This window comes from Megalobrama amblycephala, linkage group LG13, assembly GCF_018812025.1.
Source record: "Megalobrama amblycephala isolate DHTTF-2021 linkage group LG13, ASM1881202v1, whole genome shotgun sequence".
Taxonomy (NCBI): Eukaryota; Metazoa; Chordata; class Actinopteri; order Cypriniformes; family Xenocyprididae; genus Megalobrama; species Megalobrama amblycephala.
This window is the reverse complement of record NC_063056.1, coordinates 25513856-25541721: the sequence shown is the minus strand read 5'-3', so window position 1 is coordinate 25541721 and position 27866 is coordinate 25513856. Positions and strand designations below refer to the sequence as shown.

The following is a 27866-nucleotide window of genomic DNA, read 5'->3' as shown; positions in this document are numbered from 1 at the left end:
TCAACGTGTAATAAACACTGCAGATCCTGAATTCCCTCACATCATGTAGCACGAGCGCGTTTTCTGCGTGCCCTGCCACGTCCTTGTTTCTCAGCAGCAGTAGGAGGGCTTTCTCTTGGGCAGGTATCTATTACCTGTGTCACGTGGGCGGTGGCCAGGTAGGGCTCACACAAAACCAGCGCGATCCAAGCAGCCATTGCGGAGCAGAGCCAGGGGTTTCGGACTGATTTGCATCGATTCTCACGCAATTAAAAGGCCACGGGACAAATCAAGACGAGTCCGAACCCGGCACTGATCTGTCCGTAGGTGTGGGGTCACTGAGCTCTTTGCTTCTCTGTCACCTGGAGTTGATCTCTAGGGTTTTGCTTTTGCTATCGGGTGGTGACAATAGTTTTTTTTTTCTTCTTAAAAATGACGGTTAATCCTGATTATCTGGTGCTTTTATTCACCACCACATCTGGCGCAAGTGGGGACCAGCTGGGATCAGATGAGAAGGAAATTGTACAGTTGGTTTGGCAAGTTGTGGATTTAGCGACTAAAAAGGTGATTTCATATTTCCTCATGATGGTTTGTGTGTGCGCGTGTGCGCGCGTTTGTGTGTGTTGTATTTCTGGTGGAGGTGAGAGAGAATTCGAAATATTTTACATTTAGCCTATATATATTATATTTTATGAATTACGAAATCTAAGGCCAAATATTTATTTATTTATTTGTATTTTCTACTCTCTATCTGTCTATATATGCTTGTGTATATGTTAAACAAAAATTACAGTCAACTCTAAGACCATTTATTTATTTATTTATTTTCTATCTATCTATCTATCTATCTATCTATCTATCTATCTATCTATCTATCTATCTATCTATCTATTTACTTTTTACATCCATCAATTTATTTGCCTATGTAAATATATATGTTGGATTGCATTTCTCCCTGCATCTAGGCTGGCGAGGTAAATGAACTGCTAGTCAAACCAGATCATGTTGAGCTTTCTGAGGAGTGTCAGGAGGTGAGTGGACTCACCGAGGATGCCTTGACAACTGCTGATCCGCTTGAGGAGGCCATTGAACAGGTGATGATTCTCATATCTGTCTTGACAGGTTGGCATTTATCTTAAAATGGGTCTGTTCTTGATTTTTTTTAGACTTAATTGGATGGTTCAAAATACATAAGGATGTTTGCATTTAAGAGTGGATCATTTCAAAGGACAACTTTCTATTATAACTCCCCTTGAGGGAAGGTCTGCCTATAGACCATTTAAACTCCAATGAATGGTTGCATATCTATACACTCTATTAAACATATTGTTTAACAGCTTGTGGATTGATATTTGCACAAGCAGCCTCATCATGGGTATGCATTAAATGCCACAAAAAGTGCCGTTTACTCAAAAGGTGTCTTTGTGTGCAGTTGAATCAGAAGTTATGTGCAGAAGTGGACGCAGGTGCAGGGAATACCTTCTGTCTCTGTACGGATGGACAGCTGCATGTGCGTCAAGTCCTGCATCCCGAGGCTTCCAGCAAGGTATCGAACTCTAAATACTGAAAGTGTGTGGGTGATATTTGTAAAACGTTTAGCCAATAATTTATGAGCATAAATGTGTTTTCTTGACTGCTTTCTTTTGTGCTTTTCAGAATATTTTGTTGCCTGAGTGTTTCTTCTCGTTCTTTGACCTGCGGAAAGAGTTCAAGAAAAAATTCCCATCAGAAGGGGAATTGAAAGACTTGGATCTTCAGGTCATGGCTGACTGTATCCTTAAACAAAATTCTGTATTTTTGTAAGTCTTAAATGGATGAGAGTAGATTAATACACACATTAGTTCATAATTATCTGACAGCCAGTGTGAGGAAGTTGCATTTGAGTGTTTGTGAGAGAAAGATAGGCAACAGGGTGTTGGCTGCAGGATCTCAAGGTTTTGAAATGCAAATAGACTCACAATAGTGTGGGTTCAATTGAGCCAGCAAGAGAAAGCCAAGAGTGTTTAGCCAACAAGCTTAACCTGCCACACCTATGCTGTAACGTCTTAATGCCTACACACACACACACACACACACACACACACAGTCAATCACATAATGCAATAGCACAGCCTTCTGCCCAGTAAGAAAGGTTAATCAAAAGTCATTCTCTCCCTCTATGTTTCTTCATGGACGACAGCAGTGTTTCAATGGTCCTTTTGCAATTATAACCCCCTGCTCTAGTTGTTCCTTGCATCTTTACCATGTCATTAACCGGTAATTAAGGTGTCAGCAGTAACACTAAACACAGACGCTGTATTCCTTGACTGCGGTTGCGATCAGATTTGAATGTGGTTGTAGATTCTTCTCTTCATGCTTTCACTGCTTACAAAGTTCAGCAGATGTCAGATATTGTTTTAGCACTCATCTCAGAGCCTGTCTGTAAGTCCTTACAACTTACCTATTATTGTCTGCACACATAGAGTTAATATTCATAAGTGTTTTTGTTATGAACCTGTTTTATTCTTCTTCATAGGCCACAAATTCTCCTTACCTGAAAAAGTGAATGACAAATTTGAGACGGGCACCTGGTAAGAGCTGTTTCTTATTTAAACTAAAAAAAACATGTCTTTAACTGTGTTCAATTGATACTTTGCTTAAAATGCCTTGAAATGTTATTGACCAATCCTACCTAAGCAACTGCCATCCACCATTTTATAAGCATACCAGAATTTATTTATTTATTTAATTTTATTTAATTGTATTTATTTATGCTTAGCTCTTTTTTTGCTGTTTTTGAATAGCTGGAAATATCAAGACATTTTTTTAAATATTTTTAGATATTATTACAGTATTACAGTAAAATCATGGGATTTTCTATAATGAATATGTATCTTTCTTGTTAGAACCCTAAAATATTAAGATTACTGTTTGTGAGTGCTATTTCTATAAAATTAATCAAATGACTATAGAATGGAGATCGGAAATTCATGTTATGTGTTTAGATTCAAATTTTACATTCAATTTTAAAGCAAAATTTCTGCTGCAGCACTTATAGTAGTGATGGATATAGTTCTTGGAGGATATTAGTATTATAGAAGGTTTTATTACTTAAAGGGTTAGTTCACCCAAAAATGAAAATTCTGTCATGTATTACTTACCCTCATGCCGTTCCACACCCGTAAGACCTTCGTTAATCTTCAGAACACAAATTAAGATATTTTAGTTGAAATCCGATAGCTCCGTGAGGCCACCATAGGGAGCAATGACACTTCCTCTCTCAAGATCCATAAAGGTACTAAAAACATATTTAAATCGGTTCATGTGAGTACAGTGGTTCAATATTAATATTATAAAGCGACGAGAATATTTTTGGAGCGACAAAAAAAACTAAATAACGACTTATTTAGTGATGGCCGATTTCAAAACAATGCTTCAGGAAGATTCGGAGCATAAATGAATCAGTGTGTCGAATCTGCTGTTCGGAGCGCCAAAGTCACGTGATTTCAGCCGTTGGCAGTTTGACACGCGATCTGAATCATGATTCGACACACTGATTCATTTATGCTCCGATGCTTCATGAAGCAATGTTTTGAAATCGGCCATCACTAAATAAGTCGTTATTTTGTTTTTTTTGGCGCTCCAAAAATATTCGCGTCGCTTTATAATATTAATAATGAACCAACTCAACTCTTTCAACTAAAATATCTTAATTTGTGTTCTGAAGATTAACGAAGGTCTTACGGGTGTGGAACGGCATGAGGGAAAGTAATAAATGACAGAATTTTCATTTTTGGGTGAACTAACCCTTTAATAAATCCTGAGAAGCACATGATGTGCAATAAACTATGTGGCAGCTCTTATTCACTAATGGACATGTGAAAGATCAGTAAGAATCACATACCTTTGTTTTTTTTATTATGAAATATTTATTTAAATAAAAACATTAGATGAAATGCTTATAGTAGTGTCACCCGTCATCCTGTTCAGTCCTATGAGAAGTTCTGTAAAACTTGTCTGAGTAGTAACCAAGGGGGTGGAACTTAGCAAAGGGTCACTTGACATGTAAATATTTTTGCCATGCTGGTCTTATGTTTCTGTTTAAACTGTATGTATGTGTGTGCATAGCAGTAAGATGGAGAGGGTGGATGATAACACAGTGATCAGAGCTCGGGGTCTTCCATGGCAGTCCTCAGACCAGGACATCGCCCGGTTCTTCAGGGGTCTCAACATCGCCAAGTATGCAAACAACCCGCAGACAATTCTGGTTTAATCAATTATCATTCTTCAGTGTGTGCACAATAGCAATCTGTCTGATGATTGACTGTGTGTGTGTGTAGAGGAGGTGCTGCATTGTGTCTGAATGCTCAGGGCAGGAGGAATGGAGAAGCACTAGTCCGGTTTGAGAGTGAAGAGCACAGGGATTTGGCCCTCCAGAGACACAAGCATCACATGGGCACCAGATACATTGAGGTACACACACATTCATAAAGCTATTAATACTATATAAATATATTTTTAACTCCGTTTCTGTAAATGAAGTTACATTTAGTGCCGTGATGAACCGGAGTCCTGTTACATGCACCTTTTTGTAATCGTAGTAGTATGTAAATTCTCATCACATTATTTTGCATTGCAGGTTTACAAGGCAACAGGTGAAGACTTTCTAAAGATAGCAGGAGGTAAAAAGACTATTTTGTTTTTTCGGACTTGAATGTGGATAGGGTTGGGAACTAAGAACCAGTTCAGAACTGGTTCCATAATGAATTAAATGCCATAATCTATTCTTATTCAGAACCGGTTTCATTAGATGAAGAAAAGAAAAGAAAAGAAAAAACAGAAAAGTGTGACTCGTGTAGTCTGATTATATGTAAAGATGTCAGCCAATCACAGCAGTAGGCGTTTACACTGAAGTCTCACAGCAGATCAGAGAGCTAAAACTAGTTAGTCATAATTTAGAAAATGTATTAACATTATAAGTGCACCTCAGGAAACATTATAAAATAAAAAAATCCAGTTCATGACCCCTTTAAGCAACTGGAATCTTTAGCCATCCCTATATGTGGAAAATCTTAGTTCTACTAGTTAGTGTATGAGTGCAGTTGTAATATAAATTGTGTATATTATCTGATTTAATCTGAGTTTGTGATCTTTCAGTGTTATTTGCATTGGTTTCAGTTTGTTTTGTGTGTGACTGTATTTTTAGCTTCAGGTTGAGAGGCTGACGAATATTTGTGAATGTGTGACTGACAGGTACCTCTAATGAAGTGGCCAATTTTCTGTCGAGGGAGAATCAGGTTATCATACGCATGCGTGGACTTCCGTTCACTGCCACCGCAGAGCAGGTGCTGCAGTTCTTCTCCCCGGCATGTCCCGTGACCGACGGCACCGAAGGCATTCTGTTTGTACGCTTTCCCGATGGCAGGCCCACTGGGGATGCGTTCGTCCTGTTCTCCTGCGAGGAGCACGCTCAGAACGCACTGAAAAAACACAAGGACATCCTGGGCAAGAGATACATAGAACTGTTCAAGAGCACTGCGGCTGAGGTGCAACAGGTGAGAGCAGCGCTTCCTGTTTCAGTTGTGGAGAGAATTTTTAGTTGGTTTGGATTGTTGGACAGACTCAGGAGGGAAAGAAAACGTGAGGTCTTTGGATGTGTGAGTGCGTGTACAAGTTTGTACTCTAGCTGAACGGCTCTGCTCGCTGAACAAACACTCAGCTCAGTAATCTGTAAAAGATTAGCTTTTCAAAGCTGTCATAAAAACTCTCTCTTAGACTTTCTGTTCTTCAGTGCAAAAAACATTTCAAATTTCATTGTTACTAATTTTGTGGAATTACTTGGAATTCCTTCTTGTTCATTTTTAGCTGTCGTCATCAAATCAAGCTACTCAAAAATAGCAGGCGGTTGAGCTCAACCTGTGTTTGAGCAGACATTGTGTGTGCTTGACTATCTCAGCTGTGTCTATCACAACAAGTAAAGGGTTTTTGATGAAGGGTGTATCTGTTAGAACACAGGAAAAGAGAATCCCATCATGCCCTATATTAATAGTTGGCTGTTGTTAGGTTATTTAAGCAGAATATTTACAATTGAATCACCAAATGATACCAAAATCCTGAAAAAACGATTCAAATTTAATAGAAAACATGTACTTAATCCATTACACAACAAGTGGCAACTGATCCTGCCTATGTACCTGCTACAACTGTAAACTATTTATTTATTTATTTATTTTTACATCAAATGCATTTTTTGTTTGTTTGTTTTTAAGTGTCTAATAACCAATATACAGAACTGATTTTTAATTGTTTATAGCTACTTTACATAGACTAAGTTCACACAGAAGCAGAATACGACTCAAAAGACTCAAAACCACATTCTCTGAAAACCGGCGCTGTGTGAACGAAACCGGACCGGACAACTAGTTGTCTGTCACGTCATACAATATGAGAGAGCCGTGTCTGTCCTGTGTGTGGTTTCAGTAACTTAACTGGACGTCGCCATCTTGGATATTACTTTATCCACTGTTGCTATGGTTAGTTACTGCACTGTAAAACCGAACAGTGAAATTAATTAAATTAAATGAGTTTGTTTCACTCGAATAATAATGAAAGTTCATTGTACTTAATAGGAAAAAGTTGCATGAACTCAAAATTTCATTGTAGTAAGCTGAACTTAATATGATTGAGTTGAGCTGCAGCAGATTTCTAATTCCCAGCATGCTTTGCGTCAGACCATATAAATAACTGTTGAAATTAAGTGTTATTTTGTGTGTTTTTGCACAAGATTAACATATGGAGATATAAGTTAATGTTTAATGTTGTGTTATGTTGGGATTCAGGGGGGTTCTGTTATGTGGTGAAGAGTAGAGCATGTGGTTAGGTTGAGGATGAGCTGCAAAACATTTAAGACCACATATGTTGTTTGATTACATATATGCAAGTATGTAATGACAGTCTCTCTGATAGTTATAATAGCATAAGTTATTTGCTATGTAACATTTAACCAAGATCTGAATGTTATGTTTATGTAAATTAACTGTATGTAATTAACATTATGATGAGTTGGGAAAGGGATGCTGGTGACGGGATTGTTAGTGAGAGACACCTGTGCACCACACTGGCCTTGATCCGCTTCCATGGCTCTCAGCCCCGCCCCTACTTGTCACAAAAATTTTAAGTTCTACCAACTTTAAAAAAATGAGTTAGTTTACTGAAATGTTTTGAGTATTCTGAACTTATTGGGTTTTACAGTGTGGTAAGCAATACGGGCACATTGATTTCGAGACTCACTCCTGTAAGTAAATGCGGTTGTCAATCTCAAAAACAGACAGTGTGAAATAGCCATAATCATTAGACTACAGCAATGAATGTTACATGCATAATAAATATATTTAGTTTTATGAAGAGTATTTTTAATGCCATTTTTAAGTTGCTGTTTTTTGTTTGTTTTTTTCTATCAAAATGGTTGCAGATATATTCTTTGTTTTGGGCTGTCTAACATTTACCATGTGATTTTCACTTAACAATGCAAAATGTCCATTAACTTTTACCTATGAACTGATAATGGGGAAAAGTATGAATATTGGTAAAATATGGCCCGGTTTCACAGACAGGGCTTAGCCTAAACCAGGATTAGTCCTTTGTTCAATTAGGATATTTCAGTAGCTTTTATAAACGTACACTAGAAAAAAACATCACTGGTGTGCATCTTGAGACAAAACAATGGCTCTGACATATTTTAAGATATGTCAGTACAAGTTAGTTTCAGTTAAAACAGCACAAAGATGCATTCAATATAGGACTAGATTAAGCCTTGTCTGTGAAACCGGGGGTATATGTGTTAAACTGATTTTAGGTCTATCTCTACCAAAGTACAGATGGTTTAGACCGGTCGAAACAGGTAGCTAAAACATTAAACGTTTAAATATAAAGCAAGAAACCTAGGAAACCAAAGTGATGGTTTGGCTTGCTCAAACAGAAAGTGCATGGTTTTGCAGGCTTGATCTGGTAAAGTTCCAGACCCAACATACAATGGGCAAGCTGTCTTCATATATTAGGGCATTTGAGGATATAGACACACCAATCTTGTATTTGCATGTTTATTTGTATAGCGCTTTTATCAAAACATATTGTTTCAAAGCAGCTTTACAGAAAATGCTTGTTTCAGTGTTGTTACAAATTAGGAAAAGTTCTATTATCAGCCAGAGATGAGTGTATGTCCATATGACAGTAGTATACAGCTATAATGCAATGCATGTTATTTGTCATGTATTCAGTTAAGCAGATACAACAACACGTGTTAGCCAGCAATTACAACTTGTGCATGTAATTACAACAATATAAGGATAATGGCACACAGTATCAGTACCTCCATTTAGAATTCATCCCATCATCTCCACTCTGGAGCTATAAACAGGTAAATGTCTTCTTGATATGCATTACCAGTCATATACTGTAACTCCAGCATTTGTGTGTCAGGTACTGAACAGATACTCATCTGCACCGTTGATTCCGGTGGCTCCATCCCCCATCCTGTCTGTTGTGCCACAGCCCACATTCGTGCCCCAAACAGCAGCAGTGACAGGTGTTCGGGACTGCGTGAGATTGAGGGGTCTGCCGTACGATGCCAGCATTCAGGACATTTTGGTTTTCCTGGGGGAATACACTGCTGACATCAAACCACACGGAGTGCATATGGTGCTTAACCAGCAGGTAAGGCGCTCAGACCCACTTATGTCCTTTATGAATTGTGGTATACTAACCGTCGTTACTGACTTTGATTTCATTTGGAGATAATCTAATAAAATACACACACCTTTGTAGTTCAGAATGTGTTCTGTCAGAGAGGTTCCTCCCTTTGGCTCAACCAATCCATAAAAATGGGTGGTTAATCAATCAGTGCAGCAGCTTCTGTCAGGACTTGTGTTTCTTCATTCCTTTGTAATGTGTTGCCGTCATGCCTTTGTTCATACAATATTTTAAAGCACGATAAAGAGAACTAAACTTGAGCACAAGATGTAAGATTCAATATTTCCACACAAACAAGGTTTCAAAGATAGAAACATAAAAAGCTGGCTTGCATATTTTCAGCTAGAAACAAAGATTTTAATGGTTTTGATTCCTCTGTTTCCTTAACAGTTCCATTAATGATTCTTTTACACTATCTTCCAAAGGTTTGGGGTCAGTAAGATTTTTAAAAATGTTTTTGAAAGAAGTCACTTATGCTCACCAAGGCTGCATTTAATTACAGTAATACAGTAAAAATAGAAATCATGAGAAATATTATTACAATTTAAAAATAACTGTTTTCTATTTTAATATATTTTAAAATGTAATTTATTTGTGTGATGGCAAAGCTGAATTTTCAGTAGTCATTAATCCAGTCTTCAGTGTCACATGATCCTTCAGAATTCTAATATGCTGATTTGCTGCTCAAGAAACATTTATTATTATATTATTAATGTTGAAACCAGTTGAGCTCCTATATTTTTTTTGGAAACCATGATTACTTAACAGTCGGGATCATTAATATGTACGCCCCCAATATTTGCATATGCCAGCCCATGTTCAAGACATTAGACAAGGGCAGCCAGTATTAACGTCTGGATCTGTGCAAAGCTGAATCATCAGACTACTTAAGCAAGCAAGGACAATAGCGAAAAATGGCAGATAGAGCAATAATAATTGACATGATCCATGATTACATGATATTTTTATTGATATTTGTAAATTGTCTTTCTAAATGTTTCGTTAGCATGTTGCTAATGTACTGTTAAATGTGGTTAAAGTTACCATCGTTTCTTACTGTATTCACGGAGACAAGAGCCGTCGCTATTTTCATTATTAAACACTTGCAGTCTGTATAATTCATAAACACAACTTCATTCTTTATAAATCTCTCCAACAGTGTGTAATGTTAGCTTTAGCCACGGAGCACTATCAAACTCACTCATTCAGAATCAAATGTAAACATACAAATAAATACTATACTCACATGATCCGACGCATGCATAGAGTATGCATGATGAACATCTTGTAAAGATCCATTTTAGGGTTATATTAGCTGTGTGAACTTTGTAATTGCACTGTATTATAGTCGAGAGCTCGGGGAGCGCGCGATTTAAAGGGGCCGCAGCCTGAATCGGTGCATAGTTAATGATGCCCCAAAATAGGCAGTTAAAAAAATTTATTAAAAAAAATCTATGGGGTATTTTGAGCTGAAACTTCACAGACATATTCAGGGGACACCTTAGACTTATATTACATCTTGTAAAAACTGGTTCTAGGGCACCTTTAATTCATTTGTTACTACTGAAATTCATAAAATACTACTGAAAACTAAATGTTTAACTACACCTTGTCATATGAACCACCAGTCAGAAACTACACCAACTGTAGTTGTATAGCTGTATGTGTTTCTGTTGGTTCATCAAAAGAACCATAATTCGTTCGTATATGGATTGTAGGACAATTGAAACTGTTTGCACTGTATGTTTTTGAATCCATAAGAGTCATTTGTTTCAGGAGATGTTCTGTAAATAAACTACACTGTTCACTGTTTGGTGCTGTAGATTCAGTAGCAGTAATGTTGTTTCTTTGAATAAGCAGTGCAGGAATCTAGTGCAGTGATTGTTCTAGTACAGTGTTCCAGTATTTCTTGAAAAATTAGTTTATTATCAGAATAATTATAATCCTTATTATGAATAAGAACCAGTTTTCTGTTCCCAACCCTAATTTTAACTTGACAAAAACAGCCACTTCTGACAGAAGATGCTGAAAAAACACGTCCTGTACACTTGTTTCATTCTTTTTAAAATTGCATTTGTTTGTGTGTCTGATCAGGGTCGTCCGTCGGGTGATGCTTTTATCCAGATGCGTTCCGCTGACCGGGCGTTCCTGGCGGCCCAGCGCTGCCACAAGCGCAGCATGAAGGAGCGTTACGTGGAGGTGTTTGCGTGCTCCGCTCAGGAGATGAACATCGTGCTGATGGGAGGAACGCTTAACAGGAGCGGCCTCTCGCCGCCGCCATGTAAGTTACGACGTAAGTGCCGCTGGGCTCTGGGACTGCTTCTCTCAGCTGTGTGTGCGGGTAGGTGGCGCTTCACGCCTTCCTGTTTTTTTCTCCTTTCTCTCATTCATTCACTTATTCATGCATTCATTTGGTGGGTGTCCTGGCCATATTTCCTGTCCAGACAGGAATGGGCATCAGGAGCAGTAGGAATCTGGTTGGGTGAATGTTTTATTTTATTTTTTGTTTTTCATTAAATTTAGATCTGATGTTTGTCAGATGCTTTTCTACAGCGGGGGAATGAAGGGCTTTGATTTGGGGTGATTCAGTGAAATCTTTCTAAATCTAAATGTGCACAAAATTTCAATCCACATCATCATAATGCCACCAATTGCACTTTCAAACGCATTGTGTGTCATGGATCTGTTTGATTTAGTTTAGATTTCTTTCTTTCTTCATTTATAGTTCTGGATAGATAGTCAGCTCGGTAACTTTCCTACCCTAATGACCAACAGCGGCTCGTAAAATCCTCTGCATGCCACAGGTTGAGTCTGGTTAAAGGTGCCTGAACGCCTGTGGCTGTGTGCTGCTGTGTGTTGAAGGGTGGAGGGAACATACCTGACTTGTTAGCTGAATAATAATGGCAGATATTGACAGTTTTGGGTTAAGGTTTGCTGCATGCTTTATGTGAGATGTAAAGTTGGGATAGGTATTTTAATAGTAATACTTTTCTTGAACTAAACTGATATTTTTTGACTCTGTGAGCAAAAGGTTTTGGCCCATTTCATATTACAAAAAACACATAACCTTCACATGATAGATGAGTTTTGTAATCGCACCTGCCAGAGTAACTATGAGACATACTTGAATTGGCTGCAAGACAGCTCATTTAGATGCTGGATCACAGTGTGACAGGTTGTGTTTAGGGTGGGCTTTTGAGGTAGCTACTGGTGCTGGTGGCTACACTGTTGATTTGCCTTGTTCATTTTTTGTATGATGAAATGACTGCATGAGCCTCTGATGACAAACAATAAACAGGACTTGAAAGCAGTTTAAAGGTGCAAAGCCCTCATTGTAACTGGCTTAGGATCGGTCAGGACCACACCCTATAATTGGTTGGCGAAAATACCTTGAATAATTGCTAGGTAGCTTGAATTTTAGTCATAGTTTTTGTCTTTTAATTCTTATATATATATATATATATATATATATATATATATATATATATATATATATATATATATATATATATATATATATTTTATTAGTAATTATTTAAATTCATTCATTTTAGTCCGCTTTATTCTCACTGAAATGGCATACAAGTTTGTCAACAAAAATAACGTTTTGTTTGACATTTTAGTGTGAAAAAAAGACTAAAATACAAGAAAACTGTATGTTCTTTAGCTAAAACAATAGTTATTGAGGGAGAAAAACAGAAAGTTTCAGTTTATATAATTTATGTTTATATGATTTTTAGCATTTTAATTTGAGTTAGATTATTTTAAAATATTAAAGGGTCGGTTCACCCAAAAATGAAAATTCTGTCATTAATTACTCACCCTCATGTCATTCCACACCTGTAAGGCCTTCGTTCATTGTTGGAACACAAATTAAGATATTTTTGATAAAATCTGATGGCTCATTGAGGCCTGCATTTACAGCAAGTAAATTTACACATTCAAATGCCCAGAAAGCTACTAAAGACAGTTCATGTGACTACAGTGGTTCAACCTTAATTTTACGAAGCAACAAGAATACTTTTTGTGCGCCAAAAAAAACTAAATAATGACTTTATTCAACAATATCTATTGATAGCTCATGAAGCTTTACGAATCTTTTGTTTCAAATCAGTGGTTCAGAGCATGTATCAAACTGCCAAAGTCACGTGAACCATTGAATTTTCGAAACATTTGATGTAACGAAGCCTCGTTTACTGAAATCACATTGCTTTGGTGCTCTGAACCACTGATTCGAAACAAAAGCTTCGTAAAGCTTCGAAGCTTCATGAAGCAGTGTTTTGAAATCGCCCATCACTAGATATTGTTGAATAAAGTCATTATTTAGTTTTTTTGGCGCACAAAAAGTATTCGTAACATTACGGTTGAACCACGGTAGTCACATGAACTTTTTTAAATATGTCTTTAGTAGCTTTCTGGGTGTTTGAAAGTGTTCATTTACTTTCTGTCAATGCAGGCCTCACTGAGCCATCAGATTTTATAAAAAATATCTTAATTTGTGTTTCAAAGATTAACGAAGGTCTTACAGGTGTGGAACGGTGAATAATTAATGACAGAATTCTCATTTTTGGGTGAACTAACCCTTTAAAAATAATTTATTAATTAACATACTTTTAAGTCATCCTGTGGGCCTCTTGGAAGTTTGCTGAGGCCCATTGGTTCCGAACCATTCAGCTCCAACAGGTCAATTCTTGCTGGATTATTTCAACTTTTTTTTCTAAAATCATTGCTAGCGCATTGTTAACAGAGTGGTACAGGGATGACGTCAAATCCCAGAAGACTAATTTGCCACTGGTTCCCTCAAGATTTTCCTATGGGTTTTTAAATTTATGAGTAAAATAAGGTCAGTGGTAAACATAAGTTGACAATACTTGAACATTTTGTTCTACAAGCTAAACTGCACACACTTACATGCTTTAAAAAAATAACAGCTTCAAAATTTGTTTTTGGATTATGGTTGTGTGTAATTTATGTTGTAGAACAAAACACCCCATTATAAAACGCCATAGGAAAATCTCAAGGGTGACTTAGTCTTCCCGGGGTTTTGACGTCATCCCTGCACCACTCTATATGTTGCACTGTTACCTTTTCTAGTTCTATTTTCATCAACCATAAACCATTTAATTATCACCGTGGTGCAATCAAAAAAACTTTTTTGTCATCGATTTCGTTGACCAGATTAACACTACAATCCCATCTGATGGTCAAAACTGGAAGCTTCACGGTTGTTTTTTCACTTAATAATTCCTCAATATTCCACTTCGCCCATTTCAGGTTTGTCTCCTCCATCGTACACGTTTCCTCACGGGACGGCTGTTCTTCCTGCCGGAGCTGTCCTTCCTGCAGGAGCAGTGCTACCTGTGGAGCCAGCAGCTATCTACCCCTCCCAGTTCCTGCTGAGTCCCCGGCCCCTTCCACCAACAACGGCCTTCTACCCTGCTAGTAACCAGCTGTACATGAACTACACCACCTATTATCCCAGGTAAGAGTTATATCTGTTAATGTTGTTTTTCTTTATAAGATAAGCCATGCACATATACAGTAGGTATGCAGTGTATGAGCGATAGTTCACTGCAGTTTCTTTCACAGAAGATGATTAATGAATGATTGAATACCACTTATCTTTAAGTTAATAATAAGTTAGTAAAGTCTAATACTCAGAGTGTACATATTAATCCAATCCAGAGGCTGTGTCCAAAACTTAGGTAGTTTACTGAGGAATGAAGGCATCATAGATGCATAGATGTATCCAAGGTTTAAATATTTGCTTAGTTAAATCTAGAATTCACTTGAATTGCCTTGGAAACCTGTCTGAACCAGGAATCTTCTTACATAAATGTGACTTACTTATCTTGTACACACAGTCAACATATATTAGAATACTCACCAGTAGCTGTCTTATGTTTTCTGAGAGGTTTCACAAAGTGTGAATATTTACATACAACCACTGTGTAAGTGTGTATGTTTGTGTTTGAGGGTAATACAATGTGTTTTGTGGGCTTGTACCTCGATGAGCTGCTCAAATGAAGCTCTAAAAGCTGAATGTTGACTTTGTCTTTAAGAAGTGCACAACCAGGACTGGGTGTGTTTATAAGGCTAACACACTAAAAAGTGAATGTCACACCCAGGCCCATTAACATTTTAGTTCACTCCGTAGTGGAAGAACTGGTTTAGGAACTGATTGTGTATGTGAGATTTAAGGAGAGAAATATGATTATCTAGCTTGAGGAAGGCTGCAAAAAAATGTGAAGAGGACATCCACAGAGTAAACCATCACTCTGACACAGCAGCATTGCCTCGACCAATGATGTGTGATTGGGGCGGGACTATTTGATAGACCAATGGAAGAAGGGAATTTTTAAAATATAAAATAAAATATAATATAAATGATATTTAATATGAAAGTTTAATAATATATATATATATATATATATATATATATATATATATATATATATAAAATTTAATATATATTTTTAAATGTTTTGGCTTATTTGGCTTTTTTTTTTTTTTTTTTTGTCTGTTTTCAACAGCCCACCTGGCTCCCCCCCTAATATCAGCTACTTCCCTTCTGGCCACACCCATTCAGGCTCAGTCATCTCAGCCCCGCCCACAGCACTGATACGAATGCAAGGCCACGCCCCTTCCCACGCTTATAATAGTGGGGTTAAAGAGATTCTCAGCATGGTGCATGGGTATCAGGTGAGTTTAAAATCCACCCACCACTCTATTATAATACCAAGGGACAGGAATTTCTCTCATGCCATTTCTATGATTATTTTAGTTAAATTCCTGCCAAATAGCAAGTAACTAAATTATTTACAGTTCACTGATCTCTGAAGAATTTAAATGTATTAGCAAGCAGCTTCTAATGGGCTTTCGTAATGTTATTTAGCGCCACTGATCCAAATACAAGTCCTAGTTTGTTCCACCTCAGAAACTTGTGTGTGTGTTTATAAGCAGGGCAGGGCTGGTTTGTAGGGAACATTAAGGTGTGTCCTTTGCCCTGCAGTGCTCAGCATTGAAGATTTCGATGCTTTAGTGGGTTTGAGTAACAGGATCGCATAGTTGCATTGTCACACCCCCTCGATGAGCTAAACAGGTTCCTCTGGTCTAAATTCCCTCACACACACAAACCGATCTAAGGTGCGGTGAATTGGCTTGCTCTATCTTGACTTCAACTTGACTGCTGGTTTTCCGTTCCATTGCTTTGGGAGGCCAGTGTTATTATTCTGAATGTTGCCATTCAAGATTGGGTAAATGAAATCTTCATATATAAACAATGCACAAAAATGTTATATATGCATTGCATATATATAATTTATACATATTTTCAGCAAATATCATTTTAATACAGCAATAGTATGTACTGAGTAGTACTGCGAATTAAACAATATTCATCTATTTGGAAGCGGACACCATATATTTGACACCACAGGAGTGAAACCTTCTGTTAGTTTGCCTAATTGGCTAATGAACCCATTCTAAAAACAGCTGAGACTCCTGCCATGCACAGCCACAATGTGCGTTTTTCCCATGCAGGCTGTACGTTCGCCTCAGGCGGTTTGCCTGTTAGTCAGTAGGAGGGCTGTCACTCATTTGAGGTGGGGCTTATTACAAATAATGAGGCATGTGTCTCTTGAGTAAATGTAATTTCTTTCTGTCTCCTTTAGCCCGGCAACACTGATGCTTTGGTAACTCTCCCTTCTGTGCTGTCAGCCAAGCAGCCTATGGGAGACCAGTCTGTAGGAGGCGGAGCCTATCTTGACTTGCAGTTGCTTTAAGCCAATCTATTGACGAGGCCACGCCCCTGTGGTGGATTCAACAAACCCCTCAAAACAAAGCAGTTTATGCCATTTATGCTATTTATATGAGAATTTAAAAAAAGAATTATATGTATTTTGACATTAATGTATATTGCACATTGTTTTTTATGCATTAGAGCTAATATTCTGCTCATAAGGTTTTTGCTGAAGACGTGTGTATGCGTGTGTGTGTGTGAGAGAGAGAGAGAGAGAGTTTGTATGTTCGTGTACATGCACATGCAGTGATGTTCACTCAGGAAATAGCTTCTCAAACCAGGGTCTAAACATTATACCTGCCGAATCAATGGCAGACTTTCACTGAAACCATAAATTTAAGCCAAAGGACCAGAAAAAAAGTGTGTTAGTGCCTCCCTGTTGATGTGACTCTACCATGAGTATGTGTGAATGCGTAGAGACCTTCTCAAGCCTCTTTTTTTTTTTTTTTTTTTCTTTGAAGGTTTTAATTTGCATGAAGTTTATAGTGCTAGCTGTTATAACATGTTTACAAGATTCGCCAAATCCTTGCACCACGCACAATGCAGTTCGTGGATGTCTGAAACATGTAGTTCTGCAAGTCATTTCGCCAAATATAGCTCAGAATCAGGAACAACTTACTTTTGTGCTTTATACCTGTGTGTCTGTGTGTCATGCATCAGAAAAATATGTATTGTCCGTACCAATCAATGTACAAAAGTCTCTAGATAAATGTGCTTGTTGATGTGCGTATGTGTAGTACATGTAACCCAACTGATGAATGTGTGTTTGTATATAGGTGTGCGCACCGTAACCAAAAGTCAATGCATGTGTGTTTATTTACTGCACTCAGAGAGTGTTTTTGGGCCTGCTGTAATGCACACAGGTGTATTTTCACCCATTGTCTGTGTATTAAGGAGAGTGTTTGTGTGCATCTGCTGGAATGTGAACAGGTTTATTTTTTACCTGCAGCTGTATCCCATCTGTATCCCTTCTGTTTGTTTATGCCAATGTGCCTCATTTATTACACTCTGTGCTTTTTTAAATACTAGGAGTAATTTGCATGTTTAGGCTTTTATGAGCAGTAGGAGTAAAGCGTATGACAGTGAAACAGTCGGTGTGATTTATTTGTACCTACAGAACCTACAAATGCCAACAGGCAGTAGTTAAGCAGAAGCACTACTCTCTCATGTTACCGATCTGTTACCATCATATTTGTAATTCTTAACATAGGTAGAAAAGAGAAATCAAGAATTTGGCTGTTTGGAGAAAGTATTATTTTATTTTGATATTTTATAATAACTTAAAATAAAGTAAATTTAACAATATTTCTGAGGGATTGAGTGACTGACTCATTATGTTTGTATTTACATTTCCACACTTAAAAAAGTGATTGAGCTACATGAAATAGATTTTTTTTTCTCAGTGTGGTCATATCAAAATATTAACACTGGAGCTGCTCTCCTTTATGATAATCAAGTTGTATACAAGAAAATAAAAAGTTTACATTTCATTTTGTTTCTCCTGATCTACTTCTCAAAGGCAAACATGAAATGCGTATTTAACGCCCTCTAGTGGGCAATGTGATCATCAAAGCTTGATCTCGTCAATGTACTTCCGGAAATATCTTCCTTGTTTTTATATTACAAGAGAGAAAGGAGGTTATTGTATAAAACTGCAGTTTCATATGAAATGTATATTAGTGATATAGCAATACAATTTTTCACAAAATATATATTAGAAACCTTTAACTTTGCATGACATTTAAGCACATGTTCAGAATAGAATACTAACTAGCATACTAACTGCATGTTGCGCAGTACACACTATATATACACCGTCTGAAAATAGTATCTGATGCAGTACAATATATAAGGGCACGTTTTAAACCGTAGTATGCTAAATAGTTACATGACCTCATTATGCTTTCAGGTTAAGTGGCACTAATTATATCAGAAATAAAAGGTTATTTTAATCCAATTTTAAAATTTTGTATGTAAAAATGTATTTAAAATTATAAGTAAAATGTCTTTGGGGCTGGTCAAGTAAAATAATGATTTAAAACAGATGTTAAAAGTTACAGCTGATATTCAAGTTCACAAGTCACGTTTGAATGCATTGCATTATGGGATATAGTGACCCAGGCACTGTGCTCTGTTGTACACTATGTAGAAGATCATCCAGGTATTTTGCATATTGTGCACAGTATACATACTGCATACTACAGAAAAAAAGTATGTGTAGTACAGTAGTATGCTATTCCGAACATAGCCAAATACAGTAGGCCTAAACACTGACAGCTTTAAGCGGAGCCTGAGGCGTTTAAATAAACTCTGCCCTTCAAAAAACCATTGACAGATTATAAAACATTGAGAAAAATAAGTGATAAGAATTATTAAAAGTTAAAGAGTCATTATGTCAGTTTTTACAGCGCCAATGCCGATGCCATGCTATGAACAGAACAAGCAAACAAATGTTTTTGTTACTTCTTTAAACACTGCTGTGTGGTATTAGCAAAATGCTTATAGCATAGAGGTTTGTTCAGGTCCATATGCTGTGTAACAGTGAAATACATTAGTGCATTGAGTTAAGGGCTCATCTTTCTGTGTAGTTTTTGTTGTCTGTAAGCAAATGAGTGTGTTGTCTCAAAGCTCAGTCATTAATAGGGCCCTCAGCAGTTTCTCTCTCTCCATCCGCAGGTCTTCAGAGCTTCACACATACAAAAACAGATGAATAAACAGAAAGAAGGATGGGAACAATCAGAGAAAAAAAAAAAACATTAAAATGTCAGTCAACATCAACAGATGGAAAGAAAAATGGACAAATATAAAAGAAAGATGAAAAATCTCAGAGAGACAGCAGATCTAGTAGGCAAATATACATCTTAGTGGAATTATTCCACATTTTGGAAAGAGCCTGACTGTTGTGTGTGTATGTTACCTTTCTGTATGTGCCGCATATGGTAGCAGGTGAGGTACTGGACTTGGAAAGAACAGCGGGGAGCTGTCATGCTCCAAACGTGGAGTATCCTTCTGCTGTGGAGAAAAATAATAATGTCTTTATATTGTCACATACAGTATCTCTACCAGGGGTTAAAGGGTTAGTTCACCCAAAAATGAAAATTCTGTAATTAATTACTCACCCTCATGTTGTTCCACACCCATAAGACCTTCATTCATCTTCAGAACACAAATTATGATATTTTTGATAAAATCCAATGGCTCAGTGAGGCCTGCATTGACAGCAAAATAATTAACACTTTCAATGCCCAGAAAGCTACTAAAGACATATTTTAAAGAGTTCATGTGACTACAGTGGTTCAACCTTAATGTTATGAAGTGACAAGAATATTTTTTGTGCTCCAAATAAACAAAATAACAACTTTATTCAACAATATCTAGTGATGGGCAATTTCAAAACACTGCTTCAGGAAGTGTCAAAGCTTTACGAATCTTTTGTTTCTGCCATGAACCATTGAATTTCGAAATGTTTCGAAATACTTATGACGTAACGAAGCCTCGTTTACTGAAATCACGTGACTTTGGCAGTTTGATACATGCTCCGAACCACTGATTCAAAACAAAAGATTTGTAAAGCTTCGAAGCTTCATGAAGCAGTGTTTTGAAATCGCCCATCACTAGATACTGAATAAAGTCATTATTTTGGGGTTTTTTTGGCACACAAAAAGTATTCTCGTCACTTCATAATATTAAGGTTGAACCACTGTAGTCACATGAACTGTTTTAAATATGTCTTTCTGGGCATCTGAAAGTGTTAATTATCTTGGTGTCAATGCAGGCCTCGCTGAGCCATATCTTCATTTGTGGTCCGAAGATGAACGAAGGTCTTACAGGAGTGGAACGACATGAAGGTGAGAAATTAATGAGAATTTTCATTTTTGGGTGAACTAACCCTTTAAATTGATTTTGATTGTAATAGAACATCTGTGCAACAATGTTTAAGAAACCAAACAAAACTTTTACTGCATATCAGTGGATGTACATCAGAAACAGTGGTTGCATTTTATTTTGTGATTTAACCAAAACATACAATATCCACCTTTTTTTTCAACGCAAAGTAAGCTATTTTCTGTGAATGTGTGAGACTTCCAATTCATTAACCGCTATGGTGAGTAACAAGAACAAAGTGTAGTTATCAAAACAGTAAAACTATTTGTGCTACAAACCAGTGTGTTTATGATTACGATCATAAAATAAAATTATAACAAATACCAGTTTGCAATATCAGGAAGCATAACAGACTGCTTTTATACAGCTAAAATAACTGGAAGCTATTGTGACATATCCTGAAACAGCTTCTCAAACAAGAAAAAATGTAGGCAGGACTTGATTTTGTCTATCAGGAATTATTTAAATCACGGTATTGTTGTGGTTTGCTATTGGTGTGATCTTGTGTGAGTGACAGGTTTCCCCGCCCTCATGCCAGTCATCAGAGAAGAGATGTCGTTGCAAGAGGGCGGGAATTGCTTTGATTAAAGATTTGAATATTGATGTGCACAGATAAATCATTTATAATAAGTACTGCAAAAAAAGTACTTTAAAAAAAAAAAAAGAAAAGAAAAGAAATGTCCATTTTGATTTCATGGTGACTAAGTTAAAAATTTTGGTGGAGAGAGGGAAGGAGTTGGAGCGGACAAGCGTTTGAACGGTGCCACGCCTGGAGGCGAATATGCGTCATCTCTAAATGACTAAAGAGGGAAGCATAATTCTTAAGGTAACTGACTATAAAAGTTTTTTTTTTTTACACTGAATTCACTTGCTAAATAATTACAGTGTGTCTACGGGACGGGAACATATAACGATGCGTGTGACAATATGAACTGACAATATTTTCGCACTTTCCAGCACCATTTACCCTGTATAATTTAACAAAACACACATACATGTATACAAACATATAAAACACTAATTGTGTGTGAAATTGGATCCTTTTTAAGAATAGTGGGCCTGATGTCATTAGGGACAGTTCACCCAGTTCTCTCTCTCTCTCTCTCTCACACACACACACACACACACACACACACACAAACACGTATTACATTTTGGAATAGTAAGTCTTACCGGTGGATATATGGGTGGCTGGACCTGTTTGTCCAAGGAGCTGTTTGATGAGGATTTTACCATATTGCACTGGGAGGAGATGGCTGCAAGTGCCTCAGGGAGGTCATCTTCATCACTATGGTTACTATATGAAATATTTCAAGAGAGTCCTCATTGTTAAATCTAAAAGGCCTCAGAAGAAAAAAAATCCAATGCCTAATGACTTACAAGCTGAACTGTCTGACCAGGCGTTTGCGCCGGTCCACTCTTGGCTTCTCTATGTTCAGACTGCTTGAGCCTGAATCCTGTGAGGAGCTGGGATATCTGAGATAAGAAGCCGAAGTCGGTGAATATAACACATAGAGACAAAGACGCTTGCTGGTTTCTGGTGCTTGAAAACCATCTGAGACATTTACCAGCTTCCAGAGTTAGTACTTGCTGTTCTTACCTGTCAGTTTGGTCTCCACTTGAAGAGTTCCCTTTCGAGGTTCCACTATCACTTTGGGTGGCTCGCTACAGTAAGAGAGAGTAAAGCACAGGCTATGCATCATCTCACTGCTACTGTCACATGCCCTCATTGTGTAACCTCAATATTTGTGCTTAATAAACTCTTATAGTCACCCTGTGTATAGTTGTACAGTTATCCATACTGACATTTTTCAGCTAAAAACAGCTTAAGGTGGTTCCTAGCTGGTCTAAACTGGTTTTAGGTTATTTGGCTGAGGTCAGCATGGTACATCATCTTGGTCAACCCATTATGTTTGTTAGAACTCCTTAGATGTGGTATAAGTTAGATAAGGGGGATTAATTGAGCTGGTTAACTTTTTAAGTTTGCATGAAATGAAAATTCACCCTATCCATTTTTGTAAATGCATGTTATAGATCTAACTGAATATTTTATTCAAGTATGTGTTTCATTTTTATTTAACTTGTAATGTTTAATGAAAATGTCGATCTTAATGTGGAAACGACTCTAGTGACGTATGCTGGACTAATAGTTTAGTTCACTTAAACTCCGCCCCTTTCTTACAATCGCCCACAAGCTCGCATTCTGATCTGCTTCCATCCAATCAACAACCGATGGATAGAACCTCTTCTACAACCCCATTTCCAGAAAAGTTGGGACATTTTGTAAAAGTAAAATCAAGAATCTGTGATTTGTTAATTGTCTTGAACCTTTTTTTTTACAATGTGTTTACTGACTAACTTAATTGTATTTTGTAAATATAAACTCGATGTCCACTTTTCCCCAAAACACACTGAAACGTGGACTCATCTGACCACAGCACACATTTCCCATTGTCTTTTGGACATCTGAGATGATCTTGGGCCCAGAAAACTCAACGGCATCTCTGTATTGGAATTGATAGCTTTTTCCTTGTGTAACAGAGATTCGAGTTGCATTTCTTGATGCGGCTGCAGACTGTGTTTTCCAAAGTACTCCAGAGTCCATGTGGCTATATTTAATACAGTAGCATGATGGTTTCTCATGCAGTGCCATCTGAGGGCTCGAAGGTCATGCACATTCAACAGAGGCTTCTTGCTTGCATGCCCTACATGGACTGAGATTTCTCTGGATTCCCTGAAATTTTTCCTCAGTATTATGTATGGTAGATGGTAAAAGACTTCAATTCTTTGCAATCATGCATTGAGAAACGTGAATTTTGAATTGTTTGACTTTTCTCTCATGACATATGGCACAAACTGGTGAGCCATGACCCATCTTTACTTGAAAAGATGGAGCCTTTGGTGGATGGTACTATCAGACACAATCAAAATACCCTCATCCTGCTTATTCTGGACTGTTTCTAAACATTTAACTTGGACATTCCATAATCTTTATTTCACTTTTATTTTGCCTGGTTGCAGCCATCAAAATCAAAATTGTACAATTAAGTTGGTCAGTTAAAACATTGGAAATGTTTTCTTTTACTTTTGTCAGTTAAATGAAGGTTCAAGAGATTTAACAAATCACAGATTCTTTATTTTATTGCATTTTACAAAATGTCTAAACTTGAAATGGGGTTGTATTATTCGTTACACTCAAATGTACGTCACAATACGGAAGAAAAGATACGTTGCTACTTCCGTTTCATCGCAACCTGACTACCTTTAGCTGGAATTAGCCTACCTGTCTTGACAGGTACCTTACTTGTAGATAAATAAATAAATAAACTTTGCAGCAGCTTTCATGAATAGAGTGTCATGCAGTTACTTTAGAGATGTTGCTCTTTAGTTGTTCCTGTAAAACTGCAGGGGAGGAAGGAAGACTTTTCTCGGAAAGTGGTTTTTCCTCTGCCTGTAGTTACAGAGAGAATGAAATACTTATACTAATTCAAATGCCATAAGACAGCTTTAAAACCGTTTCTATTTGCTCCAAGAGACTGATCTTAACTGACCATGTCTATGTTGATGTGCAGGGCCGGCCAGGCTGCAGGTTCTGCTTCTAGCTGGTTCTGCAGAGCTCGATCCAACTCATCCGAGAGTCCAGGAGACACAACCCAAGCTTCTGATTTAAACAAACACATACATGTTCTGAATTTAACTAGTTAATTTGGTCAATGTTTTTTATTTTTTTATTTATTTTATCATCAGCTGGGGGAAAAAAAATCATCCTGAAAGTGATTCCAAATATTCCTCTGTCATTGTAATAGGTGTGGTGTGGACTCCCCTACTCACAATTATTAAAATGTAATAAAACTTAGTTATAGTTATAGCTATATCGTTCTACACCCCCTAAAGAGCTTGAGGGGCAGATTGTCAATCTATGCAATAGTGGATTTTTTTCAGTGACCTTGTCTGCAGGTTAAAGAGTTAACGTTAGTTCACCCAAAAATGAAAATAATGTCATTTATTACTCACCCTCAAGGCCTTCATTCATCTTCGGAACACAAATTAAGACATTTTTGATTAAATCCAATGGCTCGGTGAGGCCTGCATTCAAAGCAATGACATTTCCTCTCTCAAGATCCATAAAGGTACTAAAAACATATTTAAAACAGTTCATGCGAGTTCAGTAGTTCTAGGTTAATATTATAAAGCGACAAGAATACTTTTTGTGCGCCAAAAACAAAATAACGACTTTTCAACAATATAGTGATGGGCCGATTTCAAAACACTGCTTCGGAGCTTTATGAATCGAATCAATGACTCGGATCTCCTATCAAACAGCTAAACTGCTAAAATCACGTGACTTTGGCGCTCCGAGTCACTGATTCAATTCGCAAAGCCCCAAAGCTGTCCCATCATGTTGAAAATTCGTTATTATTTATTTTTTTGGCGCACAAAAATATTCTTTCTTTTTATAATATTAAGGCAGAACTACTGAACTCGCAATAACGGTTTTAAATATGTTTTTAGTACCTTAAGAGAGGAAATGTCATTGCTTTTATTGTAGGCCTCACTGAGCCATCGGATTTAAGCAGAAATATCTTAATTTGTGTTCCGAAGATGATTGAAGGCCCACAGGTGTGGAACGACATGAGGGTGAGTAAATGACATAATTATTTTCATTTTTGGGTGAACTAACCCTTTAAATACGCCAACAGGTGGTGTGAGTCACTGAATCATTTACTTAACTGACTCATTCAAACACTGATTAATTTAGAAACGGGTCACGGGGTTGTTTTAAGGACCACGCGCAACCGTTGATTCTACGTTGGCGCAAAAATATCTAACAAAATGTAAGTTACTCAATATAACTATTTTTTATTGAACTGTTGTGAACAACAGAACTCTTGTCAAGTCAAGTAGTTTTGGACTCACTAGGTTTAGCTGTCGTGAGGCACAGCGCTTCCTGTTTTTCATATCCGAGGTGATGGTAGCAGCGATGGATCTTTCCAGAATGAGGAGCTTCGTTCTCTTCCACACTAAACCTCCGGGTGTCTGCAGTGCTCAAAGGGAAACTATAAAACAATGCACAACAATGACGCCGAGTACAATGGTATATGACAGCTCTGCATTATTTTTGGTCGTATGACGGAGAGATTCAGAACAATAAGGTCCTTCAAGTTCATTCATATAGATCTACACATCCACCCACACATGCAGCAGAATGGCATGTCATTTTTGTTGATTCTATACATTCACAACACAATTAACGTCAGCATATAACTAATGCAAACCTGAGCTGGTACTTGTTTATTGATTCATTTTCAAGTAACATGTTATGAATAACCACGGTAAAATGACATGCAGAAACATGCACACACATCTTTCTAATGTAATAACAAGAGTGCTTATGAAATTAATTTCAATGGATGGACCAACAACAACAACAGCGTGTTTATGCAAATGGTGTTATTAAACAGAAAATGGAACAGTGCAAATGTTAATACAAAAATGAGAAGCAAATGTCAAGGGTTTACATAATCAATAAAATTGAGTCGATTAGTGTAAACAACACATTTATTAAGGCAGGTCTCATTGCAGCAGGCTGTAATCATTAAAAGCCCCCGTCCCTTGCTGATTGAACGGATTTCAATGGCTAAACACGAAGGTTTCTAACTTAACACTTCAGCAAATACGTAATGATCATTAGCACATATAGAACAGATGTCACAAGTACTTTCAAGGTGGATTTAAATTAAGATACAGGGTTTGTAAACAGGTAGGTGCTTGTCTTGGAATGATATACAAGTGATCTGCACTTAAAAGTAAACTTATATTATGAACTTAAAATTATAAAATAGGCTATAATCTAGAACAAGGGTGCTCAGTCTCACTTCTGGAGGTCCTTGCATGTCCTAGCACTGGAACTAAACTGAGCGACCCTGCTATAGAATATAAAGCCACAACAGCAGCAGTTACATATTCTGACATTGTCTTTCAGGGAATTTGCTAGTTCTAGATTTTATTTTAAATCATGCAAAACTCTAAAAGCTATTAACATGCAGATTGTCAGACGTCAAGGTCTGCATACGTTGAATATGTTTTTGTCATCTCAGGATGCATTTGATCGGATGAGACCTGATGGATGATCACAAGCAATGAATGAGACTCCTGCAGGTGAGATGATGAAGAAGGATGACCGTGATTGGATGCGAGCGTTCAGCGGTCTCTTTTACTAGGGTGAGTGGCTCATCCAAACACCCTTTCACATGCTCACAGCGCAGTCATAACTTTGTCTCTGTGCACGATAGACACACTCCTGCCACTGCGCTCAATCAAACCGCTCTCACCAAACCCACCACTGCTCGCAGGGGGTCTGTCCACATAGGAGGGTCTAAATCAGACACATATGTACATGCAGGTGAAACACAGATGAGATCGGCCTACATTTTGTGATTTTTTTTTTTTTTTTTAAAGAAACTGAAATACTGGTAGAGGTTTTATCTTGGTAGATCAAATGTATACCTGTGTGGTGGTGGAGCGTGTCCCAGTTCCATGGGCTGTACGTATAGTGGAGGGGTCAGACTAGACGCGTGTGATCTTTGCCAGGGTTCCTGTGCAATTGGAATGTTGTGCTTATACTGGAGGGAAATAGAAAAATTATGATTCACGTTAGTGAAGTCTCTTGGCAATTACTTAAAGGGATAGTTCACCCAAAAATGAAAATTGTGTAATCATTTACTCACCCTCATGTTGTTCCAAACCTGTATGAGTTTCTTGCTTCTGTTGAACACATACAAAGATATTTTGAAGAATGTCGGTAAGCAGACAGTTGACATTAGCCATTGACTTCCATAGAAGGTAAAAAAATTCTATGGAAGTCAATGGCTACCATCAACTCTCTGGTTACCAACATTCTTCAAAATATCTTCTTCTGTGTGTTCAACAGAAGAAATAAACTCATATAGGTTTGGGAGAACGTGAGAGTGAGTAAATGATGACAGTTTTCATTTTGGGGTGAACTATCCCTTTAAGCATTAAGAACTCAGTCTGCTAAATCTCAATCAATGTAAAAAAAAATAAAATAAAATAATGCTGAATTATTTTCTTATAAGTATTTATTTATTTGAATGTGTTAGATACTCAAGATTAAAATTACTCACAAGGTTCTGGGGTTTTCTATGGAACCCCTAAAGGGACATGGTGTTGAGGAAAAAAGTTGTCAAAAAAAATTATACTTAAATGCTTTTGCGTTCTTTTGCTAAAGTATTGCGCTCCCTTGAGAAACTTTGCATTCGCTTGCTAAATTAGTGTCGTGGAAATAATATGAGGTGGGAGGAAGAACGATATTTCATTGCTTTTGTGAGCAAACACAAGGTTTCTTGGGTGCAGGCAATACTGAAGCGCTGAAATATAATTTCCGTCCCATCTCATATTTTTTCTCCATTACCATCGCCCTTAGGGGCTCTGTAGTAGTCAAACCTTTTGCAAG

At 37.4% G+C, this 27866-nt stretch overlaps 2 protein-coding genes across 6 annotated transcripts in view; one reads left to right on the top strand and one right to left on the bottom strand.

The window, feature by feature from the left end:
- Nucleotides 1-128: 128 nt before the first annotated feature.
- esrp1 (epithelial splicing regulatory protein 1) lies at nt 129-17997 on the top strand. Of its 4 annotated transcripts, none has more exons than XM_048152087.1 (15): nt 134-543; nt 945-1073; nt 1412-1525; nt 1636-1750; nt 2302-2400; nt 2495-2549; nt 4090-4197; nt 4299-4431; nt 4598-4640; nt 5212-5513; nt 8437-8670; nt 10801-10999; nt 13981-14188; nt 15240-15408; nt 16380-17997. In XM_048152087.1, exons 1-15 carry the CDS (start codon nt 412-414, stop codon nt 16488-16490), a joined length of 2151 nt encoding a protein of 716 aa, XP_048008044.1. In that variant the 5' UTR covers nt 134-411; the 3' UTR covers nt 16491-17997. The 4 variants fall into 4 exon arrangements, with proteins under 4 accessions (XP_048008046.1, XP_048008044.1, XP_048008043.1 ...); XM_048152086.1 differs by having other exon boundaries at nt 136-543; nt 4087-4197; XM_048152088.1 differs by having other exon boundaries at nt 139-543; nt 4087-4197; nt 10801-10987.
- Nucleotides 17990-27866, bottom strand: part of epb41l4b (erythrocyte membrane protein band 4.1 like 4B) — a 23421-nt gene continuing 13544 nt past the window's right edge. The window contains exons 15-24 of one of the 2 annotated variants that reach the window (XM_048152084.1): nt 27538-27564; nt 26900-27015; nt 25310-25449; nt 23944-24053; nt 23760-23843; nt 21993-22057; nt 21773-21868; nt 21566-21689; nt 19425-19519; nt 17990-19193 (exon numbers count right to left, since the gene is read on the bottom strand). In XM_048152084.1, the coding sequence (XP_048008041.1) occupies nt 19130-19193; nt 19425-19519; nt 21566-21689; nt 21773-21868; nt 21993-22057; nt 23760-23843; nt 23944-24053; nt 25310-25449; nt 26900-27015; nt 27538-27564 (921 nt within the window). In that variant the 3' untranslated portion in view covers nt 17990-19129. The remainder of the gene's footprint in view (nt 19194-19424; nt 19520-21565; nt 21690-21772; nt 21869-21992; nt 22058-23759; nt 23844-23943; nt 24054-25309; nt 25450-26899; nt 27016-27537; nt 27565-27866) is intronic. The other variant, XM_048152085.1, reaches the window with a different exon arrangement.

Bases quoted from the DNA above. Each gene is read 5' to 3' on its own strand.
- esrp1 (XM_048152086.1), top strand. From the start codon at position 412: ATGACGGTTAATCCTGATTATCTGGTGCTTTTATTCACCACCACATCT. The intron at 544-944 runs GTGATTTCATAT...CCCTGCATCTAG, and splicing joins TGGATTTAGCGACTAAAAAG to GCTGGCGAGGTAAATGAACT. The intron at 15,409-16,379 runs GTGAGTTTAAAA...TGTCTCCTTTAG, and splicing joins GCATGGTGCATGGGTATCAG to CCCGGCAACACTGATGCTTT.